At 33.4% G+C, this 16,652-nt stretch overlaps 1 protein-coding gene across 1 annotated transcript in view; it reads left to right on the top strand.

The window, feature by feature from the left end:
* Positions 1-15,415, top strand: part of LOC143610266 (serine/threonine-protein kinase ATM-like) — a 33,278-nt gene extending 17,863 nt beyond the window's left edge. The window contains exons 37-79 of the mRNA XM_077084794.1: positions 110-208; positions 328-374; positions 1,027-1,213; positions 1,328-1,549; positions 1,935-2,006; positions 2,140-2,209; positions 2,303-2,420; positions 2,951-3,074; positions 3,219-3,356; positions 3,448-3,558; positions 3,643-3,690; positions 4,856-4,960; positions 5,057-5,143; positions 5,903-6,220; positions 6,325-6,440; positions 7,005-7,071; positions 7,154-7,228; positions 7,634-7,753; positions 7,937-8,101; positions 8,196-8,294; positions 8,951-9,102; positions 9,324-9,525; positions 10,288-10,339; positions 10,442-10,521; positions 10,657-10,740; positions 10,863-10,943; positions 11,038-11,127; positions 11,214-11,276; positions 11,379-11,519; positions 11,618-11,674; positions 11,860-11,919; positions 12,035-12,129; positions 12,208-12,316; positions 12,450-12,539; positions 12,643-12,722; positions 12,798-12,876; positions 13,051-13,097; positions 13,175-13,274; positions 13,605-13,736; positions 13,849-13,983; positions 14,917-14,982; positions 15,078-15,221; positions 15,305-15,415. Of these exons, the coding sequence (XP_076940909.1) occupies positions 110-208; positions 328-374; positions 1,027-1,213; positions 1,328-1,549; positions 1,935-2,006; positions 2,140-2,209; positions 2,303-2,420; positions 2,951-3,074; positions 3,219-3,356; positions 3,448-3,558; positions 3,643-3,690; positions 4,856-4,960; positions 5,057-5,143; positions 5,903-6,220; positions 6,325-6,440; positions 7,005-7,071; positions 7,154-7,228; positions 7,634-7,753; positions 7,937-8,101; positions 8,196-8,294; positions 8,951-9,102; positions 9,324-9,525; positions 10,288-10,339; positions 10,442-10,521; positions 10,657-10,740; positions 10,863-10,943; positions 11,038-11,127; positions 11,214-11,276; positions 11,379-11,519; positions 11,618-11,674; positions 11,860-11,919; positions 12,035-12,129; positions 12,208-12,316; positions 12,450-12,539; positions 12,643-12,722; positions 12,798-12,876; positions 13,051-13,097; positions 13,175-13,274; positions 13,605-13,736; positions 13,849-13,983; positions 14,917-14,982; positions 15,078-15,221; positions 15,305-15,382 (4,605 nt within the window). The 3' untranslated portion in view covers positions 15,383-15,415. The remainder of the gene's footprint in view (positions 1-109; positions 209-327; positions 375-1,026; positions 1,214-1,327; positions 1,550-1,934; positions 2,007-2,139; positions 2,210-2,302; positions 2,421-2,950; positions 3,075-3,218; positions 3,357-3,447; positions 3,559-3,642; positions 3,691-4,855; positions 4,961-5,056; positions 5,144-5,902; positions 6,221-6,324; positions 6,441-7,004; positions 7,072-7,153; positions 7,229-7,633; positions 7,754-7,936; positions 8,102-8,195; positions 8,295-8,950; positions 9,103-9,323; positions 9,526-10,287; positions 10,340-10,441; positions 10,522-10,656; positions 10,741-10,862; positions 10,944-11,037; positions 11,128-11,213; positions 11,277-11,378; positions 11,520-11,617; positions 11,675-11,859; positions 11,920-12,034; positions 12,130-12,207; positions 12,317-12,449; positions 12,540-12,642; positions 12,723-12,797; positions 12,877-13,050; positions 13,098-13,174; positions 13,275-13,604; positions 13,737-13,848; positions 13,984-14,916; positions 14,983-15,077; positions 15,222-15,304) is intronic.
* Positions 15,416-16,652: the final 1,237 nt, after the last annotated feature.

The raw sequence follows: 16,652 nt of genomic DNA, 5'->3' as shown, positions 1-16,652 counted from the left end.
TATGCATTTTGAATACACTTTGGGTAAGTTTCAACCCACCTAGTGGACTGGTTCTGCCCATGTGGTTTGTTTCCACTTTAGCTAATTTTTAAAAATTTATCTTGTTCAGGAACTTGGGCCATTTCCTGAATTTGATACATTTGATAAAATACGAGTGTTTCAGCTTGAACGTTGCATAGATTACTCTGCAAGAGACCATTTATCAGAGGTATTGTCACTTATTATTTCTTTTGATTAATTTAATTTGTGTTGACTGTTCTCTGCAGTATTTCTTTCCCAAAGTTTTTTCCTTTCTTAATGCTTTTGTTTCTTTATTTCTTTTTACAGCTTGTTAGGGGATCTAGTCATCTTCCACCGCGGTTGGTTATTTGCAGGTTTTTTTCTATCTGACATATTTCAATGGAAAAGTTTGGTTTTTGAGATATATAGCCAATTCTAATGGTTTATTTCATTGCATTAAATTTTCAAGGACACCAACTTAATTGCAAGCTTGCTCATTACAAAAATAAGTAAAAAAAAAAGTGTAAAGGGATGTCCTGGGTGTGCATGAAACCGAAAAAATTATTTGTAATCGAACTCAAACAAAAACCAATGGTTTGGTTTTATGTTTCTGTAAAACCGATTTTTTGGTCCGGTTTCGGTTATGCATTTAATTTGAACCGAAAAAACTGAAACAAAGCGAAGTTTTGGATTTTCTTTTTTTTGTTTGGAATTTTAAGTTATAAAGAATTTATTAAATAGTGTAACCCATATATTTGAGCCCAATGGATAATATTCATTTAATTATCAATTAAAAAAAAATCTAGGCCCAAATTTATTATTTTGACCCACTTTTTTTCAGCCCAAAACTTTCAAGCTCAAATAGTAAAACTGATAAACCAATAACCCAAAAAACCGAAGCGAACGGTTTTCAAAAGTTAAAAGACTGAATGGTTTTTGGTTTGGTTTATCTCAAAACCAACGTATGCACACCCCTACTTGCTTTGGCCAAGTAATTGTCTGACCCTGTTAGTTAAATATTTGTAGTCTTAAAGCTCTGCACAGTATCATGTTCACTGGATTTCAACGTGAAAAGAACGCACAGCCATTTTTCGGAGATGAATTTTGGCAATATGACAATGAAATTGTACATGCTGTTTGGACTCTAGTCCGAATGGCCAGTTCAGATGCAACAAACAGTTTTGGACAATATGTTTCTGACTTTTTATCACTGGTATTGTTAATAACTCTATTTATTTTAGTTTAATTATATTTTTCCTGCATTGTATTACACCTTTGAGATATCCTCAAATGATAAAGAAGTCTGTTCTGTTAATTCTGCCTTCAGATTGGTATAGGGGACCCGCATCGTGTTGTTTTCCATCTTCCTGGAGATTCAAACCGGATGCATGTTTGCAGGCCTCTTTATTCTGACAGTGGCAGCGGGTTTAATTTTCATATGGATTCAGGTTTATCTGAAGAACTGTTGATTGCAGTAATGCAGCTTTTGAAAAAGAATTTAATGGATGAATCTGTTGAGATAATCGAGATGGCATCTCAAGCATTACGTGTAAGTCATATACATCGCATGCAAATTTATTTTAATAAAGCATATTTATTGAAACAATGACATCGGGAGTTTAAAATAAGTTCAAGAGTGAGCATGAATAGTATTACTTTTGTTTGTATATATTTAAGTATAAATAATCCCATTTTGTAAGTACAATAAAACAGCTTAACTAAATTTGTATGCATTTATTTTTATAAATAAAATAATTTAGCTATAATAATTTAGAGTACATATATCTATTATTTAGTTTTAGAAAGCTTGGTGTATACGTGAAATTACCGAGTACTCTTCTAGTCTTCTTTAAAAACTTGTATAAGATATGCTTAAAATATTTGGTTTATTTTAATCTTTTGTATATTCATTAACATACACAACCATTGACCAGGGGATACTTTCAACTGAAAGGGGTGACCGAGCTTTACTATCACTTAGTTCTTATGAGAGGTCTGTACTTGAGGTAATAGCAATAGTTTGTCTTTTTATAATTCTACCCATGCCAATACTTATTGGTTTAATTTCAATTCTGTTTTGTTTATCTATATGAACACTTTTTAGTTTTGTATTAATGTGTTCACTGGGTAAAATTGTAGGTTCACTCCAAGGGTGTTAACACAGAACTAGTTCGGAGTTCTTTAGTGGATCTGGAGAGGAAGTTTAATGGTACAGTCTTCATTTCACAAAATTTTCCTTTTCTGTAATTGTATTATGGTTTTATTATTGTTAACATTGTAATCTATTTATTACTACTGTTAGGTCAAGACATTTCAATTGAAAAGACTGCTACTTGGGTGACTAGTGGCAAAACATTTGAGACATGGATCTGTCAGCTCGTTTACGTCCTTATTTCTTTTTGTGATGATACTATCTTAAGGTACCAATTTGGGTGATATTTTTTATTTAATGGGTCAAATGGGTTTAATTGTTTAGCTCAACCGAAAATGGGTCAATTAGGTCGAACTTTGGTCAGACTGCATTCAAAATGCATAAAACCTTCTAAGTTGTTTTACTCCCAGAGTCCCAAAATTATTGTCCACAAACAAAAAACAGCACAATTTAAGATACGTATAGTTAATGTAGGCTTCTATTTATTTTACCCTTAATGCATTTAAGATACAGTTTGATAAGTGTAAAATGGTCATATTAGTTAATTTTAACTATTCATTTTGAAATGACACATATTGTGGGACAAGTTAAAGCAGTAACGTGGACGCTGTTAATAGGACGCTGGGAGTATTCTAAGGATACACTTTTTTTTAATAATACAGTTTCTAATCTTAATAATAAGTTACATGGACGATTCCTGTGGTTTGTCAATATTTCACTTTTGGTCCCTAACTTTATAATTTACATCTTTAAAGAGGAAAAAATAGTTTGTTAATATTTGAATGGTATGTATAATAGGTTATGCCAAGATATTGTGTTGCTGAAAGCTGAAGTTGCAGAGCTTCTTCTGTCAAATGTTATGGTTAATCTTGCAAAGAGGAAGAATTTAGACACTGATCTTTGCAAGCTGATTTCTGTAAAGGTTATCTACTTAGTTTCCCAGTTTTTCAATTTCAGCATGGTTTGACCAAGATTAATATACAGTACACACATGGATATTTACATGTAGTATAATATCCATTTGCCTTATGGCATAGTCATGACAAGGTGATGTTCTTATATTCAGGTGATGGAAGAAATATTTACCGAGTCAAATAACTTGATAAGATCAGTTCAGGTTATTTTGGACGCACTCAATGAACTTCGACTTTGTCATGTAATGGAGAGAGCTGCTTCTGTTCCATCTAAAACCGAAGGCACAAAGGTAAAACATTATTAGAAACATTATTTTTAATATTATATTGTCTTGCTAGTTGCCTCCATTACTCTTTAGTTACTAAAGTTTGATTCTGCAGCACGTAAAGTCATCTGGTTATAGCTCTAGATCCTGTAATACACCACATAAGGCAAAGGACCATACTGTAACATCTAGTCAACCACTGGCATCTACTTTGACTTGGGAAAAGGTTAACGTATTCTATGAATTTATTGAACCCAATGTTATCTATACTTGAATTCATGATTTATTTGTGACGTTTCATATTTTTCAGGTTTATTGGCTTCCAATTGACTACCTTGTTGTCGCTAAGTCAGCCATTGTGAGTTAGTTTCATTGTTAAGTATCAGCTACAGAGGGGGCAGTTTCAACTTGTTTTCATAGAAATACGCCAATTAGGGTTGTACTTTGTTGATAATGGGTCAAAACCGGAAAATTCTTGTTACCGGTTTTGGAACCGATATTGAAACTGGTTTGAAAAGAACTGGCCAGGAACCGACCCGAACCGTAGAGTTAAAACCGGTCAAAAACCGGTAAAAGCCAATCTTTGATCTTTCTTAAACTGGTTCCAACCTGAATCGGTTTCGGAACCGATATTGAAACTGGTTTGACAAGAACCGGTTGAAAACTGGCCCAAACCGTAAGGGATGAAAGTTGAAACTGGGCTGTAACCATTTGGTTTCAAACCAATTAGGGTTTCAACTTGTTTTCATAGAAATACGCCAATTAGGGTTGTACTTCGTTGATAACGGGTCAAAACAGGAAAATTCTTGTTACTGGTTTTGGAACCGATATTGAAACTGGTTTGACAAGAACCGGCTAGGAACCGACCCGAACCGTAGCGGTAAAACCGGTCAAAACCCGGTTTCAAACCGGTAAAAGCCAATCTTTGACCTTTCTTAAACCGGTTCCAACCCGAATCGGTTTCGGAACCGATATTGAAACTGGTTTGACAAGAACCGGTTGAAAACTGGCCCAAACCGTAAGGGTTGAAAGTTGAAACTGGGCTGTAACCATTTGGTTTCAAACCAGTCAAAACCCAGTTTCAAACTTGTCATACCCGATCTTTGACCTTTTTCGAACCGGCTCCAACCCGAATGGTTCCAACAAAAACCTGTATTGACTTTTGTTGACCCAAACTGGAACCGGTTTGAGAAGAAAACCAAAATTTTAGCACCTTTTAGCAGTTTATTAAGAATTTAAGATGCTTGCAACGTCTCAACTTGTTTAATTCAAAATTCATATTTCATACATTAGTTATTTACACTTAAATAAAGAATGGACTATAGAAATGTTGACAGGTGGACCCAACCTGACCCAATCCATTTGGCCCAAACATAAACTTACCCGATTTAACCCATTACTCAACCAGCTGACCCATTTATACAACCCTCATGATGTTTAATTTTCTGTAACTTAATAAAAAGTGATCCTTTTTTTTTTCTAGTGTCACTACTTTGTGACTTGATTTTATTATTAATTGTTAGGGATGTGGCTCATATTTCACCGCAGTATTGTATGTGGAGCATTGGTGTCAAGAGCATTTTAATTGTCTTACATTAGGGAGTCCGGATTTTTCCCATTCAGAGATGGTAAGTTAATTTTCTTTTCGATATTATATATAATATTACTACGTTATAGAATGTGTTATGATACATCATTAGTGATCTTTTTATTATGGTCATCAGCTGCCTCACCACATAGAAATTCTAGTCTCAGCAGTTACTCAAATAAATGAACCAGACAGTTTGTATGGAATCATCCAGTCACACAAGGTACAGTAATCAATCTTAGACTTGAGCTTACTCCTTTGTTTTAAAAGTAGTATGTGTAATGTCTCACTTTTATCAGTAGAGGTGGCAAATGAACGTGCTAAAACGTGTTCTTTATTTTGTACAGGTCATGTTGGGCTGACTCGTAACACTTTTTGTCTATTCTTTCAATAGTTTGTGTGAGCTAGGGGTGTGCATGAAACCAACAAAACGGAACCTCAAACGAATACTATGGTTTAATTTTACGTTTTCATAAAAACCCAACTTTCTGTTCGGTTTTGGTTTTGCCTGTAATTAAAACCAAAAAACAGAACCAAATTTATGGTTTTTCATTTTTATTTTGAATTTTAGTAATGAAGATATATTTAATAAGTAGTGTAACCTAAATATTTTTAGCGCAGATATATAATAATCAATTAATTGTTAAATCAATTTAGGCCCAAATTCATTATTTAGGCCCAAAAAACTAACCCTCGCACAATCCTAGTGTGGGAATTTGACAACTATATTATTTATACATAATCAAAATTTTAATAATGATTTAGGAGGTTTTATGCAATAAAATAATACTTTGGGTGACTTCGACCCATTTTTGTATAAGCTATTTTTATTTAAGCTTTTGACAATTTGACCCATTAGAAGTAAAACGTTATTGGAATTGACCATGACCCTTCGTATAATTATGTCAACTTCGCCACCTTTGTCTATCGGCATCTTGATCAACCATGTATTGTTTTTAAGTTGTCTTTTTATGATGTATAGCTCACATCACAAATAATCACCTTTGAGCATGAGGGTAATTGGAGTAAAGCTCTAGAGTATTACGACCTACAAGTACGGTCTGAAGCTTCGATTGAGATGGGTAAGTCTTCCCTAGAGGTTCTACCTGGAAACTTTCATCCGTCTTTACCTTTATCGTCCTGTAAATCAGATGATGAAATGAGGCAAAGAAAACCACACAAAGGGGTAATTAAGTCCTTACAGCAAACTGGTTGCACTCATGTGTTGGATATGTATTCACAAGGGTTAATGTTACGGAAAGGTCGGATTCAGGATGACTTGGAATTCAATGAGCTACAGGTTTGTCTTAACTTTCAATGATATAATTTGTTTTACTTTCGTGATATCTATTTCTTCTTGTTTTAATTTATTTGTGTATGATGATGTTTTCACTTTCTTTGTAGTTTGAAGCTGCTTGGCGTGCAGGAAATTGGGATTTTTCTGTACTGTACACAGGCTCTAATTCTCCTAACTCAAATCAACAAATCAAACACAATCATTTTAACCAAAAACTGCACGGGTATAAAATATGTTTAATTTTTGAAATATGTGACAAAGTCCTTAATATGAATCTTGTTGTCATGCGTTGAACTTTTTCTCATGCTATAATCTTTCTACAATTAAGTGCAACTTGCTGATTGATCCACCTTCCATGAGTGATGTATTTGATTTGTTTCATAGCATTTTTGTATCTATTAGATTATTTATTTGTGCATGATTTCAAATATTGTTAGCAATTATAGCCATTGAACTTTCTTATCCGAATTTTAGGTATTGAGGTACATGTTTAGGATTAAATCGTCTGTAGAAAGAACTTTCCACACTCTGGCAATGAGAGTTTTGTTGTCTTTAAAGTTTAAATAGTGAAAAATTAAATAAAAACTTGCTTATAGGATTTGTGGGATAAACGTCATGCTATTTGGAATTTTTGGATATATTAAATCTTTTCTACATGTTAGGCGCATGCATTGATCATGCCTGTATATTTGCGTAATCTCTTTGCATATCTTTATTTGTTGAAATCATAAAGCACATATGCTCTTAGTTCTGAAAAGTTGTATCATTTTACAATCTGGGGTGCTAGCTGTTTGAGGGCTTTCAAGGAGGGAGATATCAATGAGTTTAATCTGAATCTGAAGGAATCTAAGCAGGTATTCAAGGGTTCGTATTGCAGGTGGATGAAGTATGGTTTTCTGAAGTTCAATTTTTAACTTGATTTTTGGTTCATTTTAGGAGCTTTTGTTTTCTATCTACCATGCAAGTGAGGAGAGCACGGAGTATATATATTCAACCATTGTGAAGCTTCAGGTATGTGATTCTCAACGATTACACAGTCTGTGTGCAATTTAATAAGGCTTGTTGACATATCTACCAGTTAAGTGGCATTATTGCCTATATGTATTATATAATATTATGACATTATTAGTTTACTTTAATTAAAAATTATCTGCCCCACAATTGCTCTTAAAGTATGTCCAAAGCCTTCTGGTCATTTTTTTTGGTTACTTTGTATAGTATAATGTAACGACATGGTAGAATTAATATAAAATAAGGGAGTGAGATATCACTTCTTAGTATACTTGAGTTGAAATTGTAAAGCATATAAACAAGGAAGAGATATATCATATTGGTAACTTTGTTAGTACACTTGAGTTAAACATCGAGTTTAAATGAACTTTTCTTTATTATAAGTTATTGTGGTCTTTTTGGCAGATTTTTTGTCATCTTGGACTGGCCTGGGATTTGCGATGGGCATCGCTAGATGGAAAAACAGATAACCACACCGAGACACAGAAATCTTCATCTGGACCGTTTACTCCCAACATGGACCAGGTATCATTTGCCAGTTTCTGGTATGATGCATTTAAGTACAACCCTTGTTTGCCCATTCCTTTATATGAAAAGTTAACACACCAGTTATTATCATTACAAAAGCAATCTTTATTATAATTTGAGCAGACATGAACATGCGTGAGAGAACTTGAGAAATCTAATGAGTTGAGTTGTTTTCTGTAGTTATCATGGTTAAATAAAGAATGGAGCTGCATTCTAGACCGTGCACAGTTACAAATGAACTTATTAGAACTATTCATTTCATTCCGAAAAGTAATGCTTCAAATTTTAAGCTGCAAGGACTGTACGGTTCAACATCTGTTGGAGTCTGCATCTATTCTTCGTAAGGTATGTTCTTATACTGTACTGACTTAATAAAACGCAAGACTAATTCTTTATAAAAAAATGTGATCGGCAAATGATATTTATCACCATTTTGTAGGGATGTCGATTCTCTCATGCCGCTGCTGCATTGCATGAGTTTAAGTTCTTCTACATGGGCAACACTGGAGAAGATTCTAAACTTTATTGGCTTGGAAGGGTATGCGCTAATTTTAACCCTCTTCTGTATTTTTGTAACATCACGTTAATCCATAGGCCTGCAAACGTATCGAATGAACACGAAGGGAGCATGCTCATGTTTGTTTGCTTATTTAACTTTAACCGAACAAACGATTGAACACGAACAATCAATCGAACAAAATTTTCTTGTTCGTGTTTGTTTATGTTTGTTCGGGAAAAGTATACTGCAATGCAGGGTTCACAAAACATAACTTAACATAGATAATCACACATAACTCTGCTAAAACAACTAAAAGTAAATGTGAACTATGCGTTGGGGCTAAAGAGTCAAACTATACTTATTTGTAACGGGCCTAAAAATTTAAATGAATATATTAACGAGCCTAAAAGACCGACCTAAAACAAGCTTAAACTCCTAAACATAACTGAACTTAAAACGAATTAAAGCAAACACTCACGAACATAAACTAACGGACGTCATGTCCGTTCGTTCAACTAAATGAACAAAAGAATTTGTTCATGTTCATTTGTTTATTAAATAAACAAACACAAACGAACTTCCCGCCGAATGGTTCACTGATTGTTTGGTAGAACAACAGTCAACTTTTGGACAAAGCTTGTGTGGCGTGTATCAAAGTGTATCCAGTTTTGACTCAATCCACTTAATTTTGGCAGGTTGAAGAAGCAAAGTTACTGCGTGCCCAAGGTCAGCATGAGATGGCAATTAATCTTGCAAAATATATATCTGAAAATTGCAAGGTGAACGAGGAAGCTGCTGATGTGTATCGCCTAGTTGGCAAGTGGTTGGCTGAAACACGCTCTAGCAAGTTAGTTATATACTACACCTCTTATTCGTTTTCACTTCTCTTCATACTTGTTTTTTTTTCAGATAGTCATTATAATTATTTTAATCATGTTAATTATTATAACAACCGACATGGCCTGTTTGGGTTGACTACTTTTTTTGTTTGACCTGTTAGATATAAAGCATAATCCAAAACGAGCATTGAATGCAGTTCTAACTTTGCTGTTAATCTTTGTGTTGTAGCTCAAGGACTATATTGGATAAGTATCTAAAAAGTGCTGTTAATCTTGCTACTGATAACACGGCTGCAGACAAAAAGTCTATTGCAAGAAAAGCCCAAACGCATTTTCATCTTGCTCATTATGCCGATGCTCTTTTTCGTAATTATGAGGAAAGACTCATTTCTAACGAGTGGCAAGCGGCTATGCGTTTGAGAAAACATAAGGTCGGTTATACTCTTTTTTCAATTATATTAGTGTGCTAAGTATGATTACAAAAACTATTTTATTATAATATCAGTTCAGTTTTATACATAAAGCGATTTAGAAGGTTGTGTACACTAAAAATACCCTTTGGATGATTAACTGAAAGAACATGAAAGGAGTATGCTTGTGTGCGTTCGTTTAACTTTAACCGAACAAACAATCGAACACGAACAATTAAGCGAACACAGTTATTTTGTTTGTGTTAGGTTCGTAAAGAAAATGAACATGCTAATGCCTGTTTATGTTCTTTTGTTAAATTTATAAACGAATGATTCACAAACATAAACAAACGAACATAACTGAACATAGATGAACGAACGCAACTGAGCTCAAATCAGTTAATTGTAATTCGAAAATGAATGTGTTGGGCCTAAAAAATTACTAAAACTTTACTAAGCTGTAATGTGCAAAAAGATTTTAAGTGAATATATTAACAAACGTAAACGAACGACCTTAAACAAATGTAAACTAACAAACTTATATGAATGTTAACGAATGAACATAAACAAACTTAAATGAACATTTACAACATAAATGAACAAACAAGACACATGTTGATGCCCATTCGTTGCCGAACGGTTTCACGTATTGTTCACTGAACGTTCTGTTCACTTATAGGACTACTAAGTAAATGGGTCGAAATTGCACCTTAAATTTAATAAAAGGAAGTTTTGGTTTAGCGTTACATAATCACAAGCGTTAACAAATGCGCAATCTTGTAGACCAAAGAGCTGGAGGCACTATATAGACGATTCAAGAGTTCATCCAAGGCAAGTGAACATTTACACACTTCTCTTTTAAGTCATCAATGGGCTACATATGGTTTTCATCTTTTTCATTATGGTTTTCATCTTTTTCATTAATGTTTGTAGGGAGAGAAAGCAGAGTATACAGTAAAAATACAGGAGTTGCAAAAACAACTTGCAATGGATAAAGAGGAGGCTGAGAAGTTGCAGGTAGAAAATCAATCACATGACAGTTGGCACTCATTGATTTCAAAATTCTGTATGCTTAAATATAATGTTTATACATGTGTGTGTGTGTGTGCACTGTCTAATATTTTAACTGTGTTACCTTATTACATTTTTCAGCAAGATAGGGATAACTTTCTCAGTGTAGCATTGGAAGGGTATAAACGATGTCTCGTCATTGGTGACAAGTATGATGTACGAGTGGTATGATCTTATTCCTATCTCTCTCCAATACAAATGCATATATTTTGGTTTATATATATATATTGAAGGTGCATATATATTTGTTATTTTGCATCTTGATGAATGATCAATGTGTGCATCAGGTCTTCCGACTTGTATCTCTTTGGTTTAGTTTATCCACAAGACAAATTGTTGTAGATGGAATGATCAGCACAATCAATGAGGTACACAAAGAATGAAAATATTTATTAGTTGCTGTTATCAACCTATACACAGTTGATTTAAGATTCATATACTATATATATGCTTATTATATAGGTACAATCTTACAAGTTTGTACCTCTAGTATATCAAATTGCTTCAAGGCTTGGTAGCTCAAAAGACAGCCAGGGGCCTAAAAGTTTTCAGGTTAGAGCTTGATGAATATCTGCAATGATTTTCATTTTGTTTTTTTTTAGTTTTCTTTATTTCATTTTTAGTTACCTTTTGTGCAGTTTGCTCTGGTTTCTCTATTAAAGAAAATGGCAATTGACCATCCATACCACACAATATTTCAGGTAGTTTACAACTTTCGGGTTCGCTAACGGATCAAAATGGATATTTTCTATATGTTACTCAAAATCTAAATAAATATCGAATGCCCTTATGCTTTCTTCTAGCTTTTGGCACTGGCAAATGGTGACCGCGTGAAGGACAAACAACGAAGTAGAAACTCATTTGTTGTGGATATGGATAAAAAGTATGCTGCAGAAAGCCTCTTAAAAGAGCTATCTTCTCACCATGGAGCTGTTATGCAACAGGCACCCCCCCTCCCGCCAGTTTTAATGTTTTTTTATTATTGCCAATCTTAAGAAAATCTACGGTAAATTATTTAAGTGATGGCTTGTGTTTATTATAGATGAAACAGATGGTAGAAATTTATATCAAGCTTGCTGAACTAGAAACAAAACGAGAGGTAATCTTTTGAATCCCATCTGATCCGTTTATGGAAGGGACTGTAAATATGATGACATGTTAGTGTAAATATGTTAGCATATCTAGTTTATGAACACAGGAAAGTTGCAACACTATTTAAGTACCAACAGTTATTTTTATCTGCCTTTTGAGGTTTATTACTTGCTGACTAGATTATGTTAACAGGATACGAATAAAAAGATTGCTCTACCAAGAGATATTCGCAGTGTTCGGCAACTTGAACTTGTAAGTGTTGTTTTTTCATCTATGAACATATATGGATTATGAAGATATACAACATTTAATAACGTTAACTGAATTCGTATTGAATACTCTCCTTATGTTTTTATTGGACTTGTAGGTCCCAGTAGTGACATCATCGTTTCCGGTTGATCCTAGTTGTCAATATAACGAAGGGTCTTTCCCTCATTTCAAAGGCTTAGCAGATTCAGTCATGTATGTTTACAAAGTGTGAATAGTATCTTCTTTTAACATATACTACTTTGTAGTTTTATTTATTTAAAACATACACAGGATCATGAATGGCATAAATGCTCCAAAAGTTGTTGAGTGCCTCGGTTCAGATGGTAAAAGATATCGCCAGCTAGCCAAATCTGGAAATGATGACCTCAGACAAGATGCTGTATGGATATAATTTCTCAATCTGTAACTGTTTCTTCATAATATATAACTAATGATGTCAAAAAAAGTATCATTAAGTAACCTAAGTTTAAGCCTGTTTACTGTTGTATTAAATTAAAATAAATGCATTGTAGGTAATGGAGCAGTTCTTTGCTTTGGTCAATACTTTCTTACAAAACCACAGGGATACATGGAAGAGGAGATTAGGGATAAGAACATACAAGGTGTTTTCATAAACTCATAGTCAATCTTTCTCTAAAAAATATTAACTTATTAATTTTTTTAGGATTGGAAACTTTAAAACTATACTAATGTTTTATGAAACAGGTGGTTCCTTTTACTCCAAGTGCTGGTGTTCTTGAGTGGGTTAATGGCACATTACCTTTAGGCGAATATCTTACAGGAAGGTCAGTGAATATATGTCTTTTTAATCCTCGAGTCAAGACTTGAAATTTGCATACCTCAAATTGTCTGCTTTTCAGTTCGAGAAGTGGTGGGGCCCATGGACGCTATGGCTTAGGAGATTGGTCATTTCCAAAATGCAGACAGCATATGGCTACAGTAAGTTGCTTTTGATCCTGTTTCATTTAATCATTTGATCATAATATTTTGCATTTTAATTTAAGTATTGGATGTCTCTTCAATCTTTGGTCATTTTTGTTTTTGCTGTAATGGATCTAAAACTTTGTACTAGTATATTCAGTATAAATTATGCTTATTTGTTTTAAAATATAGGAAAATAACAAGCGCAAGGCATTCCAGGAAGTTTGTGACAATTTCAGGTTGTGCATCAAAAAATTTATATTACCAATACTACTATATATGTATTTTTCATGTTTATGATTATAAATATTTGCAGACCAGTCATGCATCACTTTTTCCTAGAGAGATTTTTACATCCAGCTGATTGGTTTGAAAAGCGACTTGCATATACAAGAAGTGTTGCAGCTAGCTCAATGGTAGTTTATCTTTTTCTTTATTTATCAGTATCCTTGATTTTGTTCTTTCAAGTTCCATTAATTTGTTTGTAAACTCTTTAAGTTTATTTCGTAGTTTTCACCCACTTTGTTGCTTCCAAATACCCTTTTTATCTAATTTTTCTATAAATAATTAGTGTGCTAAGTATAACTTATATTTCATTAATAATCTGATTTTTCAAGTAAAATAAATTTATCAAGTTATGCGTATTAAGTGCACGCATTGGTTTGTCTTTCGGCCTGCTTTTCTTTATCCGTTAGAGATGAAACATAAACTGAATTGGCTATTAACTTTTTGTCCTAAATTTTTAGGTGGGCTACATTGTGGGCCTTGGAGACCGACATTCCATGAATATCTTAATTGACCAAGCAACAGCAGAAGTAGTCCACATTGACCTTGGTGTCGCCTTTGAACAAGGCTTGATGCTCAAAACACCTGAGCGGGTTCCTCTCTCTCTTTTTTCTGTTTATTATAATTATTATTTATATATTTATTATTTTCATTCCTTCTTTTTTTTTTCCTGATATACTATTGCGTAATGTGAATTGTGAGTAGGTCCCTTTTAGACTGACAAGAGACATTATTGATGGTATGGGGGTAACGGGCGTGGAAGGGGTTTTCAGAAGATGTTGTGAAGAAAATCTATCTGTTATGCGAACAAATAAAGAAGCTTTATTGACCATCATTGAAGTAAGTCATATATAGTAGAAATGACTATTTTGACCAATTCATAATTCGGGCTATGTCTTATCTCAAACTAAGGGTGCGCACGAAACCGAATCGTAACTGGATTAACTGATGTAATCTAACTGTAATAATCGAATCCAATCTGGTTTTGACAAAAACAGATTTTTTGGTTCCGTTTTGCTATCAAGCAAAAAAAATGAATTGGTAACTGGATTAAGCGATGTAACAGAACCGAAAAAGATGAATTGGTAACTGGATTCAGTTTTGCTATTCCGGTTATAGTTCGGTTTTTTAGTTTTTTTTTATTTGAGTTTTCTGTTGGGTTTTGCTATCAGCCAAAAACTAAAAAATCCGAACTGTAACCAGAATAGCTGACATAACTGAACCGAAATAACCAAACCCGATAAAAACGACAGCTTAGTTTTAAGTTTTCTATAAAACTGATTCTTCGATTTGGTTTTTGCTATCAACTAAAATCGAAAAAACCGAAACCAGACTAAAAGACTGAACTCGAAATTAAGTAATAATTAAATAATTAACAAAAAAAATTAGCTCAACGTTTTATGCCTAAATTCATTATTTTTAGTCATTTTTTGGCCCTAAAGTTTCAAGCCCAGGTGGTAAAACCAAAACCAAATTTAAAAAAAAAACTGAAAGTGAACGATTGTCGAAAAGGCAAAAACTCTGTTTTTTGTTCGATTAGCTTAAAACTGACCTATGTATACCCTTATCTCAAACAAGTAAAATGAAATATATTAGCTTAAACGGATATGTGCCATATGGTGTTCAAAGTATATACTTAATGCATTTTTTTTCTTCAAAATGTAAGATTCTTGCTAAAATAACTTAATTTTCTAACCGTCTTAAACGTGCACACTTAGTATATATAATTTTACTTTCATTTTTGACTCAAAACTGTAATTAAATATAATGCAGGTGTTTATCCATGATCCTTTGTACAAGTGGGCCCTATCACCTCTGAAGGCTTTGGAGCGCCAAAAGGTGCTTTATCAGCATTTTAATTCATACGTCCTGTATAATTAATTATCTATTTCCATGCAAGTATGTAACAATGTAAACTCATTTAACGATGCTAGGAAACCGATGATGATCTGGAAGCGAGTTTGGAGGACTCAGAAGAGCAATACGAGGGAAATAAAGATGCAACACGTGCTTTGCTGCGTGTTAAGCAGAAACTTGATGGATATGAAGAAGGTGAAATGAGAAGTGTACATGGACAGGTATATAATATCAATTTGTAAATTCACATTTAGGATAAACCTAGGATGGCTTATATTTAGGATGTTTGTGTTTGTTTTGTTAGGTTCAACAATTGATACAAGATGCAATCGATCCTGACCGGCTGTGTCATATGTTCCCGGGATGGGCATCTTGGTTGTAGTTAAGATCAATATGTGCTGTACATATTTTTTGTCCCGAGTTTACCCTTGTTCCCGTTTTGAGGTATTTTGTGCAGGCTATATGTTTTCCGTTTTACCTTGTTACCAACTCTTATGTAAGTAGTCATGTCTTGATGCATTAGATCAGTTTCTTGTTCCATTTTAAAATATACGAAACAGAGCTAGTTAAAATAGTTTTTAGTTTTGTATCATGATTTTTTTCATGTATTTACATGTCTGTTGATGTACGTTGTATGTTATATCCACTTAATGCGAACTTTAAAATCTACCTTTTTTTTAAAGCTAAAAAATAAAAATTTTCCAAGTGTAGCTGTGTAGCAGAAAATCAAATTAGTTATACATGGGCTTTATGATGTAAAGTCAGTTGTAGTGGAAAAATATAGTTCTCCAAATTAGTTAAAAAGAAGTTTCAATTAAGATGTTCTCAATAGCTTTGGTTCGCAATTATTTATATGTAAGTAGGTTGTCGTATCAAATGATACTGATCCCAAAAATAAGTGAGTGCAAATCAAATATCACACGTAGTTTATCCGTTTGGTACCGGTACCCTTAAAAGTATTAAAAAAAGTCCTAAAACGAATGATAGTAGTATAGAAAACAAAAAACAAATATCCATACCCTTACATATTATGTTTGGCAGGTATTTAGTACCTGCCAGTACTCGGTACATTGTTTTTTCTGGGTAAGAAGCAAGTAATGTGTGTGATATAAAACCTGTTAGAAAACTAGCTATTAGAAAGTTGTTATAAAACTTGTTGGTAAGAAAACTAGCAGCCATGAATTTAAATTAAATATTATAGTCGTTTCTTATAAAAAAAAAACTAGTTATAAGGTTAGCCGTTCCGAAACTAAAGTTAAATTTTAATAATTTAAAATAACGTGTTTAAAATTTGTTATATCAGCAATACAATTCGTAAAGGTACATCATATGATTTGTATAGGTTCATCTTACGATCGTATTGTATCACGAGTCATATAGTTGTCATATGGCTCAAATGACAGCTATACGATCAGTATAGTCAGTGGTGACAGATGTTGCTTGCCAATTTAAATCAAGTTGTTGGCCATGGTACATAGGTTTTGTCACTTTTTTTTAGTTTGTTTTCCCTTCACTATTTAAAAAAAAAACAGTATCTTTATAAAAAAAGTATTTGTAGTTTCAAAAATATTTACTGAACAAAAGTAATCGTTAATTAATCTCGTCTGAGTAAGTGTTTCGAGAAACTTATATGCCTTGTGAATTTTTGAAAA

Source organism: Bidens hawaiensis, unplaced genomic scaffold (genome assembly GCF_021521415.1).
Source record: "Bidens hawaiensis isolate Kalapana, Puna unplaced genomic scaffold, B.hawaiensis_p1.1 tig00025350_1, whole genome shotgun sequence".
NCBI classification, from domain to species: Eukaryota; Viridiplantae; Streptophyta; class Magnoliopsida; order Asterales; family Asteraceae; genus Bidens; species Bidens hawaiensis.
The sequence above is the reverse complement of the archived record's forward strand: the minus strand, read 5'-3'. Positions and strand labels throughout refer to the sequence as shown.